A 19,537-nucleotide genomic window follows, 5' to 3' on the forward strand; every position below is an offset into this window, starting at 1 on the left:
AAATGCCTCGAAATAAAATGCAAGTACTCAGGTAATGCCAAACAATGCCATATAATCTGTCAGCCGGAGTCACCTAACGTGACCTGTACGACTGAATCTAGAGCTCAAATCTCCAACTCACTAACTACACCTGCACACGAGTCAGAACCACCTAAAGTGGTCTGTACGACAGGACTGGGTGTAAATAAATATGCTCAAGTGCTACGATCACGTGAACACTGGGCGAATAATCGCGGGTCACCTACGAGTCGGAACCACCTAAAGTAGTCTGTACGACAGGACTGTGCACCTAACTTGGATCCAAGATGAGCGTGTGGTGCGGGTGGTGAACATCACGTGAAGGACTGTGCCCAACTCTGGGCGGGAGCACTAACACCGGGGGTGCAGGTTATGAGCTTTCTATGCATCTCAAATCACTACTAAATATAAACATAAACCATAACTTACCTGGTACTTACCTGTGCGTCCGCAGCACCAAACATATGTATATATGCAACTAATAATGCATAATTAAACAACAAATATAATGCATGGCATATAAAACATATAAACATTTCATTTCACTTTCTGGGAAAAACACAAGTATATAGGTATATACGGAAAACCAAAAGCCCACTCACTGGTATGTAGAAGGGTCGTAACCCCCTTGCCTCGAGTGACCGTGCTCGTCCTCGGGATAGGTCTCACCTATATGCGAAACAACTATAAAAACGTAAATTTTAAAGCACATAACCAACATTACGAAATAACTTCTCATACAATGCTCAAATAGGGTGTATGAATACACCAACATGATCTACTCAACCTCACGAACATCCCCATATTTTTAAAATAATTTTCTGACACCACACGCGCCCCCACGCGCCGGCCAAGGCACGGCCACACGCGCCGCCCACGCGCAGGCACGTGCTTGGCACACTGACGGCGTCAGGAATATTCCGTTAAGTTTAACTGATTCCGTTAATGCCGTTAGGAATATTCCGTCCAAACTGACGGAATATTCCGTCATCTTCTCCGGCCAAACTCTGGCACCGTCGCCGGCGTTGGAAAACCGGGAAAAATTCAAAACTTGATATCTCTTTCGTTTTTCTTCCAAATTTCACAAAATTGGTACCAAAATGAAGCTTACAACAAGAGGAACAAATCCATACCACTTTTAAGCACCAAAACCAACAAAATCTCGCCGAGAAAACACCACCAACTCCGACCAAATTTGCAACTCACAATCTTGACGTCCAAAACCTTCAAACGAACCACCCCGAGCCTCCTAAGGACCTCACCAAGCTTCCTACAAGCTTGAAATTCCCAAAAACATAAGAATTAACGTGTGCATGAACAGTGACCAAATCGGGGATCTCGAGTTCGACGTGAAAACGAAGGTATCCTTACCTGAAATGGGTATGGTTGAACTCCTAACAACCTCACGAGCACAAATGTATAGTTTGTTTCCTCGATCCGTGATGATTTCAAGGGTTTGTGGTGTTGTCTGTACGAAAAGGTTAGGAATGGGAGAGAGAGAGGGTCTCGGGACAGGGCAGAGAGAGAGAAATGAGGGTGAGTGTGTGTGTGGTCCAAAATCAACCAACCAAAGCCCAAAAACGACCACACAACGAAACAAACATACTAGGGGCAAAACCGTCATTTCACCTCTACGGTACGAAAAGTCCGGGACAGGCTGTCACATATAATGCAGTTCATGATTAAAGTGGAAATGACTACTGCTTATATTTCTATCATGTAGCTCATAATTCATGATTGATGTCAATAATATTTTGTTATATTTGGATGGACATATTTTTATAATGCAATTCACGATTGAAGTGGAAATTGACTACTGCTTATAATTCTATCGTGCAGCTCATAATTCATGATTGATGTCAATAATATTTTGTTATATTTGTATGATTTTTTTAATTTATTATTAGTAAAGGGAGGGAGAATTAATTGTGTACATTAAACATTCAATAAGGGTGTTTTAGGCATCCGAAAATTTTTAAATGGATAAAGTCAAACATAATTAATGAATTTGCTGATGTGGAGTCTAGTCAATGGGGTTTTATTTGAGCAAAAAATTTACATCGGATTTTATTTGGAGAAAATTGAGTTCCATGGGCTAAAGTCATATTTTCATATATATATATATATATATATATATATTATATATGGAAACCCCATTACCATGAGTTACAAACTCATATGTAAAAGGAGAAGCATATTGTTGCAACCAACTTGAGTACCGATATATTAGAATATCATAAAATAAATAAATAAATAAAACACTACATTATTTACCTTAAGTAACAAATGTTTAATTGCTCTGGGGAAGGAAACATATCCCCAGCTATCATCCAACATTGCAGTCCATAAAATTCATTATAAAGCAATGAAAGGAAGGACATGCCAAAAGGATAAACTAGGGCTGGGCACGGGCCGGGCCGGGCCAGACCCATTTTTGAAGGAACCAGACCTACCCAATTTAAAAAGTAACGGGGCGGGTCGGTCTGAGTAGAAGGATTTTGAGTTTTGGAACCGAGCTTTACCTGACCCGTTATTTACTAGACTCGCCACGCCCTGCCCCACGGGTCCAACTCTTTTTTTTTTAATTTTTTTTATATAATTTATAAACTGAGAATAGGCACAATCCGATCCACAATCCGACATCAACCGCCGCGTTGGTTCCAGGCATGGAGACCCACAATCTGACCACGATAGGCATCCGCTGCTTTGTGGGAGTGGATGCAATTGAGTCTACTAATCGAAGGACAACAATGGTGGAAGCTCCGTCGTCACAGCTGCAGCCGAGGCTCCGTCGTCGCAGCTGCCAAGATCTGAGCTTCTCTCTGCAATCCATGCTCAGACCCATCAAAGTGAGTAGTCCATTTTCTCCGGATCCCAAAACACACTTGGGTTTGATAGGTCTTTCACCTCGTACGGCCCAAACAAGGCCTCCCCTTGCCTGATGGTGCTCGCCGAAAAGTGAGAAAGGGAGGAGGATCGATCCACAGGTGGTGATAGTGCTCGCCGGAGTGTGCGCCACTGTGGTAGAGGTCGTGGTGGGGTGTGGGTGTGGGTGTGGTGTGTCTGTGCTCCGGGAAGGAGAGTTGCAGAGATAGGGGAGAAGAAACGAGGAGAAGAATGGGGCAGAAGGTTCGAGAGATTGGGGGAAGGGGAAATATGGGGAAATGGTGTGTGTGTTCTCAGAGTGGAAAGAGCATCAAGTTGAGAAAAAGAGAGAGAGAGAGAGAGGAAAAAAAAAAAAAAAAAAGAGAATGAGACAATGTTCTTGAGATTGAGAACTGTCATGGCCCACGGGAAGGAACCATCCCGACCTGCCCCAAACATTCCAAAGCCCCGCCCCTCCCCAGCCAGTTTCTCTTTTTAAAAATTAGGAACCATCCCGTACCTATCCCGAACCATGATTACCCGTCCCGACCCGCGGTTCCTATACCTGTTTGCCCACCCCTAGGATAAACCCCATGAATGAGCTGTAAGTTCTAAGTCCCAAACGCCATTCTTGACATCAAAGGTTGTAGAATTTTTTAGGTCGACAGGCCGAGGGCCTACTCCAACAACACCAATATTGTCCTTACTTTATCACTTGCCCAATCTATCATGTGTGAGGTTTTATCACAAAAGATCTCAGTGTTAGTTAGAGTGGGGTAATCCTATTTAAATTGCTTTCCTCCTCTATAAACTCATATGTAAAAGGAGAAGCATATTGTTGCAACAAACTTGACTACCGATATATTAGAATATCATAAAAAAAATAAATAAATAAAACACTACATTATTTAACTTAAGTAACAAATGTTTAACTGCTCTGGCGAAGGAAACATATCCCCAGCTATCATCAAACATTGCAGACCATAAAATTCATTATAAAGCAATGAAAGGAAGGACATGCCAAAAGGATAAACCCTATGAATGAGCTATAAGTTCCAAGTCACCCCATTCTTGACATCAAAGGTTGTAGAATTTTTTTAGGTCGATGGGCCAAGGGCCAGCTCCAAAAGGTCTTAGTGTTAGTTAGAGTGGGGTAATCCTATTTAAATTGCTTTCCTCCTCGATGTGGGATGTCTGGCTTCCAACACGCCTCTGGCTGTGCACGTGGGCCCATCTCCTGGCTGTGATACCGTGTAGAATTTTTCAAGTCGTCGGGCCAAGAGCTCACTCCAACAACATCGATACTGTCTCCACTTTACCACCTGTCCAATCAGTCAAGTATGAGATTTTATCACAAAAAATCTCGATATTAGTTAAAGTAGGATAATCCTGTTTAAATTACTTTTCTCCTCTCCCTCTTACCGATGTGGGATTGTTGTGTTTGGCTCATATACTTATGAGTTGGCAACAATTTTGGTAGTGTAACTTTCTGAATGCTACATGGAAATGGCAGCAGCCATTGGTGACTTTGTGTTTGGCTTTCGGTTGTGGCATGGAAGTCTTGTTTCAAGAGAAGACATGGTGACTGCCACAAGAAAAGTTGGAAGCAAGTCTTGACTTGTGTTTGCTTGCACGCAATTTTGCATGTTTTATTTTCCATGCATTAAATGGCAAATGGAGAAAAAGTTGTACTCTATAGGCTAGGTATAGACTTTGGTGCATGCTAGGTAGCCAGGTGACAATTATGTCATGGGAACTTAAGACTTTTTGGTCTTGGTTGTTGGCATGGTTGCTATTGTATGCCCATAACAAGATGCAATATTTGTGCATTTAGTATGCTTGGGCTTTCCCATGGGAAAGGTTGAACATGGGTTGAGAGAAAATCAAGAGAGTTAGAGTAAAAAGTATTCCAGTAAAAGAACTCTTGGGGTAGAATGAGGCTCTTGGAAAAATTCTGTGAGTGGGGTGTACAAGGGATTTGAGATTGGGTTATGTTGATTTAACTCATGTATAACTTGTACTGTTATTCTCATAGTGAAGAGTAATATTTCTCCAGAAACGTAAGCAGGTTTTTGCCGAACCTCATAAATTTCTCAATGTCTTTATATCTTTTATTTTATTTTGTTCAACTGTAAGTCTGTATCTTAATGAGGTAATCTAAATTTGGTTTTGCACTGACCGACCAAAGCACAACATGGCTGGCTTCCAACAAAGGTCGTCTGTAGTACGATTCCAAAATAAACAGAGATTTGTAGCACCAAACCAAAACAGAGTAATTTTCAGTTTGTTAACCGCATTTCATTGATTTCTCAATAAATAAAACTTACTTCCTAATATACTGATTCGCACTCTTTGTATATATACATATTTTCTCGAGACCACTGGTCATCGAGCTCATGAACCTTCATAAAATAGTTCTCCACGGTGGGTAAATATACTGATTGACTCTTTTGGATGAGTTACACAACACAGTCAGCGAAATTCAGGGTTTGGATGGCACTGGAACCCACTTGCGGTATTCTGCAAGATCCCACAATGGGTAGATATTTTTGGGCAGCAAGAAAAGCTTGGGCAGCAGAGGAAGCATGGAGACGCGCAGCCTGTGCCGCATGGGCGAGGAGCCACTGACGCAGATCAACAAAGGTGGGTGTGTGCTAGGATAGCACCAAACCAATTGGAAGCCAACTCAAACTAACCCACGTGAAATAATATCAAATGAAATGCAAGAACAAAAATAAAAAAGACACAAAGATTTAACCAAGTTTTTCAACAATCAGTGTAATTGGAATAAGTCCTCGAAGCAGTAGAAGCTCACCCAATAATCCGCTATCAATCAAATAGGAGTGTTTACAAAGTGTTAGCAATCTCACAACCCAACGCCTCAATACACCCATTAACTCTCACTCACCAAAAAAACAAATAGAGAAGGAAATATAATGAATAATTTCCTCTCTATACAAAGCTCAAAGCTAATAATACACAAACACAACTTTGATTAAGTGAGTGCTAACCAAGTGAGAGGAGCACACTTTCTTTTTATCTCCAAAATGGGGCTGCGGCACCCCTTTAATCTTTTTTATTTTTTTAATTTTTTTTTCCCGCTGCTGCTATCAATAAAAAACCAGCAGATAGCAGCAGCTGCCAACTAACACCCTAGCCACCTCACGTGGCTTTTCAAATGGGCTAAATAAGAGGCCCATTGAATGGGCTGGTGAGATCAATTAAAGCCCAATAGAATTTGGTCACAAATCAAACAGTGAGCAATGCAGGCATGTTAAGAATGGAGACCACAAACATAAGATAATCATTGTACAGCACACAAAGAGTAGAATGAACTAGAAATGTTGCCCGTCCGTTTCTGCGGAAATATAAATTGTATAAAACATTATGTTTGAAAGATATAAAAGGTTATATCATAGAAGATTAATGTTATTAATATTAAAAAAATGGATACTTTAGATGCGGTCCTTAATCCTTAACATTCTTTGATTAAAACCTTAATAGTATTCAAAGTTTGATCAAGGTCCCTTGACTTTGTACACCTCATTATATTACTATTAGTATTTATATTTTTATAGTTTTGACATTAATTGTTTGATATTTTATGAGATTTATAATCCTATAAATTTAAAATCCCTCATTATAATACTATTAGAAACAGTTACAATAAAAAAATTCAAACATTTTGATTGAATAAATGGATAAAAACTCTGTGAAAATAAGAAATAATAAATGGCAAAAGAATGTATCCATAGTGTTAAAAAAAAAAGTTACATTTTACAAAAAAATTGGTACATTTCACATATAACAAAGTGGTACATTAATAAAGAAGAATGGGTACATTATAAATAAATTTGGGTACATATAAAAGATTAAAAATTATGAGTACAAATGAATTTAAAAAAATATAGGCGATAAAAGAAATTAATACATGGGTACAAAATAAAACTAAAAAGAAAATACTACAAATTACAAAAAAAATGTTGCAAATTAAAAGTGGGTACAAACTAAAAGTATAAATATCTGATACAAAGTTTAGGCATAAAACATAAATATACCATATGTAATTTTTCTATCATTGATTAAATATACAATGTCACGTGACGGTATATACATGGATACAAACACAAATAAAACTTTAAAAAAATATGGGCACAAAAAGAAACTAATATATGGGTACAAATTGAAAATGAAAAGAAAATTGGTACAAATTTAAAAATATTTGCAAATTAAAACTTGTTACAAACTAAAAATAAAAATATATGATGAAAAATTTAGCCATAAATATAAATATACTGATTGTAACATTTTTAACACTAAAGGAATATATTTAAAAATAAAAATATTTTATTATTCAAATAATTAATGATGTTATTAATACCTAAGGACTTTGATCAAAAATTCAAAATGAATAGGATTTTAATCAATGGAGTAACAAAAAGAAGGATGTGAACCTAATTTTCCCTTAAAAAAAATTAAAAATTGTAAATCTTTTGGCTATCTATGTACAAAAGGGATTAGATCAACACATTGTCACATTCCACCTGAGTAGTTTCTTCAAAATGGACTTTCCTGTGAAACTAATTGATTAGAGTTAACCAAACTGATGTCATGTATCCCTTTTTAAAATATATCAAAATAGCCATATATTTATGTTGACAATAGGTAATCCCGACATAGATAAATTATACAGCCACATAACTTCAACAATGAGAACATAATCACGACATTGATAAATTTCTCGCCCTCCCTTGTTCTGTTTCATTTTGTACTTTCGTATGCAGGTTGCACTACCAAACCAACACAAACACGCAAATAAAGATGGGACACGTGGATAATATCGAACTTCTGTTTGATGATGACATTTTCTACATGTCGTGCTTGCAGAGAAGGTTAATGCGATCACCATCAAGCTTACCAATAATATGCATGACATAAGCTGGCTGAAAGATCGGAAAAAATGGTCAAAATTTTGCTTATGTGATATGCATGCATTCAACCACGTCATCAAGGACGGTGTGTTAACACAAATGAAAGTAGTTTTCGACTTTTGGGTGGTTGCTTTTAGTCTGATGCATGAATAGAGCGAGTCCTTTTTTGCAGATCAATGAGGAGGAAACGTGATGACCAGCGTCAGCCACGGAGACTTAAGAAAAGTGTTGATGGAGACAATCTTAATCAGCCTTAGCAGAGTCAAGGCCAACCACCACTGAGAGAAATACACTCGGGGAGAGTAGAAACAAGGTAGCTGCACACCGGTTGATCAGTTTTATACCACGAAACATATTCAGGATTAGGCTTGACGGAAGCATTATCAGTAGCAGGAAGCTCGGTGTTAGGTGCAGAGGAGGAGTCATCAACATGAGAGAAAAGATCATGAGCAATCAAGAAGGGACGTATCTGACACATCCAGTTGAGAAAATTAGTCTCTGTAAGCTTGAAGAAGTGAGTCACATTAGGTCCAGAAGGAAGAGAGGGAGCTCAAGAGGATGAGGATGTTGAATTATAAGTCTATAGCTGATTAATATTAGTGAAATAAGATGAATTTACTTGTGTATTCACTTGAGCATATTTGCCAAGTGTGAGGTTAAAAGTTGCAAGGCTAAAATAGCCAAGTGTAGTGATCCTATAATTTAGTCAGATGTGTGGCTGAGATTAAGTGAGAGATCATGAAATGCATGTGTGTGTTCATTGTTTGACATAGAAAGAAATATATTCCTCTCTGCAACTTTCATAGCAGAAGAGAGAGAACATTCATTTACTCTTCCGTCTTTTGCATCCTTTTATTCTCCCTCTACTTCCCATATCGAATATCTCAGATAAATTCAAATACTGCTAACATGGCCTCAGAGCCAGGTTCGATCATCTGAGCCTGGGCGTAAATCTGTGAACTCATTGAGCTGATTTGAAGCTCGGTGAAAGTCGTCGGAGACTCATTATCATCTGAGAAGAGAAATCAATCCAGTCAAACCAAAGATGTTTGGATCTGGAAGCTCAGAAATGAGAACTCCAATTTTCTCCGGTGAGAACTACGAGTTCTGGAGAATCAAGATGGTGACAATCTTCAAATCACATGGGTTGTGGAATCTGGTGGAGAAGGGAGTTAAAACGTCTGATTCGAAGAAGAAGAAGCCTGAGGATCATCGGAGGATGATGTAGATGAAGAAATGCCCGCTGTGTTGATGCAAGACGCAAAGGCTTTGGGAATCATTCAGAATGCAGTCTCGGATCAAATCTTCCCTCGAATCGCCAATGCCGAATCAGCGAAGATGGCATGAGATTTGTTGTATGGAGAGTATCACGGTGGTGATCAGGTACGATCTGTGAAATTATAAAATCTGAGACGTGAATTTGAGTATGCTAGAATGCGTGATGATGAAACTCTGTCTGGGTATCTTACTAGGCTAAATGATTTGATAAATCAGATGAAAACATTTGGGGAAATTTTGTCTAATGAAAGACTTGTGCAGAAAGTTCTGATTAGCCTTAGTAAACCATATGATTCCATATGTCTTGTCATTGAGAATACAAAATGTTTGGAAACTATAGAATTGCAGGAGGTAGTTGCAATTTTAAAGAGTCAAGAACAATGTTTTGATTTGCATACGGTTAATGCAACTGAGAGAGCATTCTCTTCACTCTCTGTGAATCCAAAGGAACAGAACAAGAATGGTGTTCATTGTGGTTCGTCTAGATTTCAGAGAAATTGGAATTCTAAAGGCAAGAAATGGGAATCAAAACCCATATTTCAGCAGAAAACTCCTCTGCACAATTATCAGAATGTAAATGCATCTCAGTTAATGGGTCAAGATGTTGCAAAGCTTCAGTGCAAGGTGTGTTCTAAATATCATTTTGGTGAGCGTAGATACAAAGGGAAACCAAAATGCTTCAACTGTGATAAATTTGGGCATTGGGCTAGAGAGTGTACTGTAGGCAAATCAGTGCAAAAGGCAAATAATGCAAATCAATTGGAGATGACAGGGAATCTATTTTATGCAAACAACACAGTCACAGAACCAAAGGTGAATGGAGAGTGGTATATAGATAGTGGTTGTAGCAATCACATGACAGGAAATGTAGATTTGCTTGTTGAGGTCAGAACCAATGTAGCTGGCAAAGTTCAAATGCCGACTGGAGATCTTATGAATGTTGCAGGAATGGGATCTTTGGTTATTGATACAAATAAAGGGAGAAAGTATGTTAGAGAAGTAATGTATCTTCCCGGTTTAAAGGAGAACTTACTCAGTGTTGGTCAAATGGATGAGTATGGATATTTCTTGGTGTTTGGAGGTGGAATGTGCAGTGTGTATGATGGTCCATCACTGGAATGCTTGGTTATGAGAGTGAAAAAGAAAGTGAATAGGTGTTATCCACTGACTTTGCTCTGAGAATCAAATGGTGTTGAAAGCTAGTGTCACTCACTCTACTGAGACTTGGCACAGAAGACTTGGACATTTACACTTTGGTGGTCTTAAACAATTAAGAGACAAGGAAATGGTACATGGTTTGCCACAGCTTGTAGACTACAATGGAGTCTGTGAAGGTTGCCAATTTGGTAAACAACACAGAGAAGAATTCCCAAGAAATCAAGTGTACAGAGCAACTGCTCCACTTGAACTGATTCATGTTGATTTGTGTGGACCTATGAAGACTGAGTCAATTGCTGGAAATAAGTATTTCATGCTGCTGATAGATGATTTTACCAGAATGATTTGGGTCTATTTCTTGAGATATAAGTCTGAGGCATTCAACTGTTTTAAGAAATTCAAAGCTATGGCAGAATTACAAAGTGGTTTCAAGATTAAGACTTTGAGAAGTGATAAAGGAGGGGAGTTCAAGTCATCAGAATTTGATCAGTTCTGTGAAAAGGAAGGAATACAAGGACAACTTACTCTTGCATATACTCCACAACAAAATGGAGTAGTGGAGAGGAAGAACAAAACCGTGATTGAAATGGCAAAATCTATGTTGCATGAGAAGATGATGCCATATTTTCTCTGGGCAGAAGCATTTCATACATCTGTATATATCCTAAATCGATGTCCCACAAAGGTTTTGAACAACATCACACCTTTTGAAGCTTATTCCGGTAGAAAACCAGGAATATCCCACCTGGGAGTATTTAGATCTCTATGTTATGTTCATGTTCCAAGTGAACAGAGACATAAACTTGAACCTAAAAGCTTCAAAGGAGTATTTGTGGGATATGCAACTTGTGAAAAGGGGTATAGGGTATTTGATCCACTATCCAAGAAATTATTCTTGTCAAGAGACATTGTATTTGATGAAGAAACTACCTGGAATTGGGAAGAGAACTCAGGGTCAACATCTCTTAATACTGGAAGTTTTATTCATAGTGACATAAGTACAGAGAGCAGTGACAGAATGGTGTTGTCTCCTACATCATCTATATTATCTCCATCTAGGAGAGCTCTTAATATTGAAGACTCTGAAATTCAATCCAAGTCACCTATCTTAGGTGAATCTACAAGCATGTCAAACTTAAGTGAAGGACACAATCAAGCATTTGACCATACACCACTGAAGTGGAGGAATCTGAATGATGTGTTGGCTCAATGTAATCTGTGTATCATGGATCCAGAGCAGTATGAGGATGCCAAACAAGATGAGTCTTGGTTAAAAGCCATGGAGGATGAGCTGTTTATGATTGAAAAGAATGGCACCTGGAAGCTTGTTGACAGACCAACTGAAAAACCTGTTATAGGGGTTAAATGGGTTTACAAAACCAAGTCAAATCTTGATGGCTCAGTGTTGAAGAATAAAGCAAGGCTGGTTACAAAAGGCTATGCACAAAAGCCTGGTTTGGACTACAATGAGACTTATGCACCGGTTGCTAGGTTGGATACCATTAGAACTTTAATAGCTTTGGCTGCACAAAAGAGCTGGAAACTGTATCAATTAGATGTGAAATCGGCCTTCTTGAATGGAGTTCTACAAGAAAAGGTGTACAAACTTCATAAGGCCCTCTATGGTCTAAAACAAGCTCCGAGAGCTTGGTATGGAGAGATTGACAGCTATTTCTCACAGTGTGGTTTCAAGAAAAGCTTGAGTGAACCAACCCTGTATATAAAAGCAAGGGGAGAAGATATCCTGATTGTCTCTATCTATGTAGATGATATAGTCTACACTAGTAGTTGCAAACCAATGCTAGAAGAGTTCAAAGAAGATATGAAAAATGAAGTATAAAATGACAGATTTAGGACTTCTTCATCACTTCCTTGGGATGGGAGTGATTCAAACAGAGTCCAACATCTTCATTCATCAGAAGAAGTATGCAAGCTCTTTACTGAGTAAATTTGGTTTAAATGAAGCAAAGACTGTCACAACTCCTTTTGTAGCTACTGAGAAATTATCTAAAGATGATGGAAGTGGATCTGCGAGTGACGAAATGTATAGGAGCATTGTGGGAAGCTTTCTATATCTCACTACTACAAGGCCGGATATAATGTATGCAGCTAGTTTATTGGCAAGATACATGCATTGTCCTACCAATAGACACTATGGAACTGCAAAGAGAGTACTCAGATACATCAAGGGAACTCTGGAGTATGGCTTGGAGTATGTGAAAGGAAGAAAAGCTTGTTTAATTGGCTTCTGTGATAGTGATTGGGGTGGTTCATTGGAAGACAGCAAAAGCACATTAGGATATGCATTCTCATTTGGCATTGGTGTGTTTTCCTAGGCTTCGGTCAAGCAAAACTGTGTTGCACTCTCAACTGCAGAGGCTGAATATATAAGTGCATCAGAAGCCACAGCTCAAGCAATATGGCTGAGGTTTGTTTTGGAAGATTTTGGAGAATTACAAACTATAGCTACTCCTCTTCATTGTGATAACACATCTACCATTGCTATCACAAAGAATTCTATGTTCCATCAAAAGACCAAGTACATTGATAGAAGGTATCACTTTATTAAGGATGCACTGCAGGAAGGAATCATTGATTTGGTGTATTGTCCCACTGAAAAGCAGGTAGCAGATATTTTCACAAAACCTTTGGCTAAAGATCGTTTCAACCATCTCAGGAGTATGCTTGGAGTGAAATCAGCTCAAAACTTAAAGGGGAGTGTTGAATTATAAGTCTATAGCTGATTAATATTAGTGAAATAAGATGAATTTACTTGTGTATTCACTTGAGCATATTTGCCAAGTGTGAGGTTAAAAGTTGTAAGGCTAAAATAGCCAAGTGTAGTGAGCCTATAATTTAGTCAGATGTGTGGCTGAGATTAAGTGAGAGATCATGAAATGCACGTGTGTGTTCATTGTTTGACATAGAAAGAAATATATTCCTCTCTGCAACTTTCATAGCAAAAGAGAGAGAACATTCATTTACTCTTCCGTCTTTTGCATCCTTTTATTCTCCCTCCACTTCCCATATCGAATATCTCAGATAAATTCAAATACTGCTAACAGAGGAAGCGGCTGCCGTGGTGAAAGGAGAAGGCAAAAAAATTTAGGTCGAGGGGGGGAAGGGCTGCGGCACAAGTTGCAACCTTAACTCGTTCATACCATAAAGAAATTATAAACTTGGTAATTATATTCATAGCACAAAGGCATATATATACAATCGCTTATACTTGATGTACAAGTAAGGATCTGTACAAATTATGAATCCAATCAGAATTAAATTACAATATTAATTCCTAACCTTAGGAGAGACGGTTTCCTTGAACAAGACTCTTCCTCTAAAACAAAATTCTTAAGTCACACCCCGAACATGTTTTACTTTCCTGAATTTCCCGTTGTAATTCTCCCCCATGATCAATTTCCAATAACCTTTTTTTTTGTTCTCAAATCTGCTTCTCCTATAATGAACAAGTTAGAATGCCTCGGAGAACTTTTAGGGCCCATAATTCATGAGAATAATTTTGAAGTAAATCCAATTTAAAATATTGGGCAGCTAGAGCAGACAGAGAAATACATTTAAAAGAAATGACTCAATCTGCCTCTTTTATGCTTACACGATATTGATCAAAATGAAAACCATTGTCCTCTCGATCGTCGCTACCATCATCAAAAGTCAGTCAAGCGACGAGAAGCTGCAAGATCTTCTCTCTTGCTGCTCATGGCACTAGAGTTACGAGACCCGAGACCAAAATCCTCCCTCATGTTCGCAGTAGAGCTCTGCACTAACCGCACCAACTGTTGCACCACCTCTGACATCGGTGGCCGAAATTCTGGCTCCCGCTGATAGACGCAAAGGAATAAAAGTTAATGAACAAATCTTTTGCTCTTTCCCAAATAGAAAAGAGTAAAAGCATAGGTGAATCAATATTGAAAAAGAAGTTTATTTTTTCCAAGAGAATTGTTCATGTACTGTTCGAATAATGTTATCTGTACTACATTTACTAACTACTTGCGACCCACCTCTATTAGAGAAATGTTCAGGATGGTAATGATCCGAAAATGTGGTACAAATCGCAGTACTATATCCCAAAATTAAAGTTAAGCCTAGCCAGTGGCTTTAAGGCATCTAAGCCACTAGTAATTACCTGAACACAGATTGCAACAATATCAGCAAACCGCGAGACTGACTTGGGAGGGTAGAGTCCACGCAGTGCAGGGTCAACCATTTGTGACAGTGAGTCAAGATCATGAAGCTGGGGAGTTGCCCATCGCACAAGGCACTGCTCCACTGGTTGTTTTGAACTAAAGAGAGGAACAAAACCAGTTTAGAATTGCATGACATTGACAATGTTAGCGAAGGCAAGGGAGAGTGAGAAGCAAATCTAACGTACCTGTCAACAGGCATTCGACCTGTCAATAGTTCCAACATGACTACTCCAAAACTGTAAACATCACTCTTTGCTGTATACGCTGACGGCTTTGTGCATTCTGGAGCATTGTATCCCATCCCAAGGTTTTGGCTAGTACGCTGAAAAAAACAGGAGGAGAAATCATCATCAGTACATAAAAATAATCGTATTCTCTATAGACAGCAAAGCCCGAATATCTTATCTATGAAAGATTGCATTTAGTTTGAAGAGTGACGGGAATTAACCTGGTGAAATGTTGCCAAGCCATGATCGCAAAGACGGGGATTGAGTTCGATGTCAAGCAAAATATTGGATGATTTGATGTTCTTGTGAACTGTGGATGGAAAGCAACCATCATGGAGGTACCTGGAAACAATTTACAAAGAGTTTACTAAATTATTACAAGAAATCCTGGTAAATGAAAATAGCTAATTGCTACATATACAAGTATATATATTCACTTACTCAACAGCCCGGGCAGTGCCTAAAGCGATTCTGACTCTTGTGTTCCAAGTTAGGGGATTACTGTAGTCATCCGACATGTGTAAGAATTCATGAAGCGAGCCATTTCTGAAGTACTCATAAATCAACATGTTGTGCCCGTGTTCTGAACAATAGCCAACAAGTTCGGCGATGTTGGCATGACGAATCTTGGAGATGTTTACGACAATGTTAGAAAATTCTTGCGGTGGTGAGCCTTGAAAAAGTGAGGAATCAATCTTTTTAACGGCTAAAACCTGATACATATGTGGCATAGAATTATTGGAAACAAAATTTTAACATGAACATATAAGTATAGCTAGAGAAATAGCAATCATATAATGATAATAAAATAAACCTTCCCATCATCATATTTAGCCCTGTAAACACGTCCAATGGAGCCCCGCCCGAGAAGGCGAGCTGGTGCAAAGTTAGCAGTAGCAACCTGCAGATCTGCCAAAGCGTAAGCGGTAGCTTTTACAGAGGTGCTTCTTCTGGCAAAGGATTGCAAACGGCCGGACAGTGACTTGAAACCAATTGATGGAGATTTTGAAACAGGCTTTATGTCAATTGAAACGGCTGCAGAATCTATCAACAGCATATCGTCTAGTTAGTCGAGAGTGATCCCACGTTACAATGTAACAAGAAAACTATAGTAGAAAGTTAATTAAATCCATATAAGAATAGAGAAATGATTTACGCACGCTCTTTTTGTCCCCTTCTGCACTCGTCCCTTTTTTCTAGCCTTTGGATTGAATAAATCAAAGGACACTTAAGGGACAGAAAAAAGGGGGGAAAGACATTCTGAAGACAATACTGGTTATATTATCCACCAAAAAAAATTTATTAACAAACAAATTACCTTTGTAGTCAGCAGTCAATTCTTTAGATAAATCCTTAGATGAATAGGTGCGAAACGACTTGCGCTGGCTAAGCCTGTCATCATCGAGGAGATGCGAAGAAGAACGTTTTCTTCTTGAAAACAGCGCAATTATAATTGCAAGCAGCAACAATACGCCAAGAGCTATCCCAGCTATGGTTACTCCAGCGACTACAGAAGAGTTGCTGCTGCCATTCGTTTTGCCTGACCCTCTATTGCGGTGCGCACCAGGAGGAGAAGGCGGAGATGGTCCAGACGACCAGGAGTTTCCTCCAGACCTTCGATTAGATAAAGTCAGAAAAAAAAATTCTTAAGCACTGCATACCTACATTGATCTTTGAAAGAGATACTCACTTTATGTTTATACCCTTCAAATCGTTGGGGATCCAGCCAGAAAAGCGGTTGTTTTCGATATTCCTGCCAGCACAATAATGAATTCATTGTGTGAAAAAATGTTACTAACTGTAGCTGGTACATAACGAAAATCAAAGTTTTTTTTTTAAATTTCAATAAGAAGTGTTTAAGAAACAAAACATGTTATAAGATGTTTTGCTAAATGAATTTCATTTGTATAACAAAAATCTAGATCAAAGACACGTACAATTCCTCAACGGGAGTGTTCACAAGCACGTTGATTTGACCGGTAAGTTGATTGTTCTGCAGATACCTGCACAAAGACATAAGGGGCTTACCAACCAGGAACCTAGAAAACGTATAAATATAAATTTAGAGGATTTAATGCTTCGTACAATTTTTTGAGGCTTGAAAGCTTTCCAAAACTCTGAGGCAAGTTGCCAGTTATTGAGTTGTAAGATAGATCCCTGCACATGATTTCGTGATATACGAGTTAGTCACTAACCCTTAAAGTATAGCAGCAAATATCTGTCAGAACTAAAAAGAGAATACCGGAGGGAAAAATTAACTGTCGAATACGAAAGAAGAACTACTACGTACTGATTACATTCTGAATAAATTTTAAGTAATCAGGTTAACATATGAAAGTGGGACCTTTGATGCAAAGTTTAGAAGAACTTACAGTTCTTTGAGTTTAGTAAGTTTGCCAAACATATCACTCAACTGTCCGTTAAGCTTGTTACGACCAAGATTTCTGCATTCACCGAAAGAATGTTTAGAAATGGAAGTGACTTCGTTAGAACATTATGTAAACTCAGAGCATGTTCTACTTACAGGGTTTCAAGGCCAGACATCTGAGATACTGAATACGGTACTGTGTTCGAAAAACCATTTTGAGAAAGATCTCTGAACATGAAGGTCATGAGATTAGTATTGACAACGATGGAAATACTCTACACACGTGCGCGCACAAACTATAACACAGTGTAATACAATATGAAATGTTTGTCTGCGGACTTACATGTACTTTGCACTAGGGGGCAGTTGATAGGGTATATCACCGTTGAGGTTGTTCTTGCTTAAATCACTGTACTATGACGAAGAATGCACGTCCGTCAGCTTATGCGCTTTGAAAAGAATACCGAACAAAAAGAAAAACGCCTATTCTAATGAGCTAAGCCTTACAATTTAGTGACAGATGTTAAGCTTGCAAGCTGGTATCCCATTGATCCACTGAGCCCTAGGTCAGACAAGTCTCTGCAAAAATTTCAATGGAAAATAGGTTTAACTTGTGAACTCGAGACATATAATGTAAGTCTTGATGTGTGTTTGAAATGAGAAATACATTTCGGTTACAGATGAGCCTGAGCATGTTATCCCTTTCCATGACTCGCCGCAAGGGTCGCCGCCACTTGATTTCCAACCTTTTAGTTTAGAACGAGATTGAAAGCTGTTATACATCACATTAAGGGCAGATACTGCAAGATACACAAAAACATCAGAATGTCGATATAGGAAAATATTTAAGTACCTATCTTCATTAGATCTTTTAACGGAATGTAAGCCTATAAGAGGTAAAAACCACCCGAAAAATTGCACATTAGAAATGTTTGGAGGAACATCTCTCACGATCTTTTCACCTGATTAATTTTGTAATTGTAGTAACCTACTAGTAATACGTGATTAGCATATGTTTTTAAAAAAAAAAAATTCTCAATATGACAAAGAAATTCTCATCGTTGTAACATTGAGCCTGAATTTTAGGTTCTAAACCCAAGAAACTACACACTAACATAAATCAGACCAAAACAATTTGAGACTTACCATCTTGAGAATTGGTCTTGGAATAAACACCGGTTGCGAAGAACCCTAATAAAACAACCCACAACACCAGAATGTTGTGGAAGTGGATCATCCTTTCCGGCACAAAAAATAGAAGCAAAACCCAGAAACAAATAATAATAATAATAATAAATCACAAAAAAAAATGATGGGTTATGTGGTTTAGATTTGATTCAACATTGATCGATTAAGAAGCAACAAAGAGAAAAAAGACAACCCTATATAACATTAAATTTGTTTAATTGTTTTGGCGAATATTGTTGGAAAATCTGGGGTGGTTTTTTTTTTTTTTTTTAAGAGGGATTGAGTTTTGTTTTAAATTAGAGACAAAGAGGAAAAGGAGCAGAAGACATTAACCAATGTACAGTTAAAATTGGTCGAGAAAGACAGCATTTGCAACAGTCCCCAGCGAAACGTGAGGACACAATCTGCCCTTTTCAACTGTTTTTCAAAATGTCCAGCTGAATTTCCCATCTTGCCCTTTTGGGATGTATAAATATATATACATTTCATTTTGTAAATATACTATTTACTATGCAACCATTATATCCAACTGTTTTTTCTTGACAATGTAAATCATGTATACACTCGTATGCAAGACAACTATCATCTCGCACCCAACTGACAAGTGTTTAGTTGTTTACATAATTAAAACATACGCAAACATCTAAATGTGATTAGAACGTACGTAAACACCTGAACCTAAAAGACTTAAGTATTAAGTTTTTAAGTATCTTGTTTTACCCCATTTCAGGGTCTTGGACTTGAGTTTATTTTCCCCTTCCCTTCTTTCTAATTCGACTATTCGAGTAGAATTTATCCCAAATGGAGAAAATTGGGTCAACCTAAAAAAATTGACATTAGTAATTTTAACATTAATTAAGGAAAAAAAATCACTTATCAACGTCTAATGTCGGGTATAACGCTTAAGGGTTAATTACACTAACACCCCATGAGGTTTATCTTGTTTTCACAAAAACCTATCACATTTGAAACATTACACTAACACCCCCTGATGTTGTAAATCACTTTCACATAACTCCTTTAGGGCTAACATCACTTTCAAATATTTTTTTAAAGACAAATTTATCCTCATTATTAATTACTTAAAAAAAAAAACAAAAAAGCCTTTTAAAACTAAATATAATAAAACTGGCTCTTTCTGAAATGGCATTTCTTAGACTCGCGGTAACGTTTCTTCTAGTATGAGCATCATCCTCAAGTTGGGATCGACTTTCAACAGCTTTTTTTTTTCTTTCTTCTCATCTGTTTGTTTGCGGATCAAAAAGTACACATAAATTAATTAGTACTAGATATACTTAC

At 38.1% G+C, this 19,537-nt stretch overlaps 1 protein-coding gene across 1 annotated transcript; it reads right to left on the minus strand.

The window, feature by feature from the left end:
- Nucleotides 1-13,441: 13,441 nt before the first annotated feature.
- On the minus strand, nucleotides 13,442-18,287 carry LOC137739045 (protein STRUBBELIG-RECEPTOR FAMILY 5). The gene is made up of 16 exons (XM_068478521.1): nucleotides 18,197-18,287; nucleotides 17,718-17,850; nucleotides 17,558-17,629; nucleotides 17,394-17,459; nucleotides 17,207-17,278; nucleotides 17,055-17,126; nucleotides 16,768-16,839; nucleotides 16,620-16,685; nucleotides 16,373-16,435; nucleotides 16,001-16,296; nucleotides 15,497-15,726; nucleotides 15,124-15,395; nucleotides 14,904-15,024; nucleotides 14,641-14,777; nucleotides 14,395-14,551; nucleotides 13,442-14,089 (listed from the first exon to the last, which is right to left on the minus strand). The coding sequence occupies exons 1-16, from the start codon at nucleotides 18,285-18,287 to the stop codon at nucleotides 13,916-13,918; spliced, it is 2,094 nt and encodes a 697-aa protein (XP_068334622.1). The 3' UTR covers nucleotides 13,442-13,915.
- Nucleotides 18,288-19,537: the final 1,250 nt, after the last annotated feature.

This window comes from Pyrus communis, chromosome 7 (genome assembly GCF_963583255.1).
Source record: "Pyrus communis chromosome 7, drPyrComm1.1, whole genome shotgun sequence".
NCBI lineage: Eukaryota > Viridiplantae > Streptophyta > Magnoliopsida > Rosales > Rosaceae > Pyrus > Pyrus communis.

Coding starts and splice junctions, on each gene's coding strand:
- LOC137739045 (XM_068478521.1), bottom strand. CDS start 18,287: ATGATCCACTTCCACAACATTCTGGTGTTGTGGGTTGTTTTATTAGGG. Junction 17,851..18,196: donor CAAGACCAATTCTCAAGATG/GTAAGTCTCAAA, acceptor TGTATCTTGCAG/TATCTGCCCTTAATGTGATG. Junction 15,727..16,000: donor ATTGACTGCTGACTACAAAG/GTAATTTGTTTG, acceptor TGCTGTTGATAG/ATTCTGCAGCCGTTTCAATT.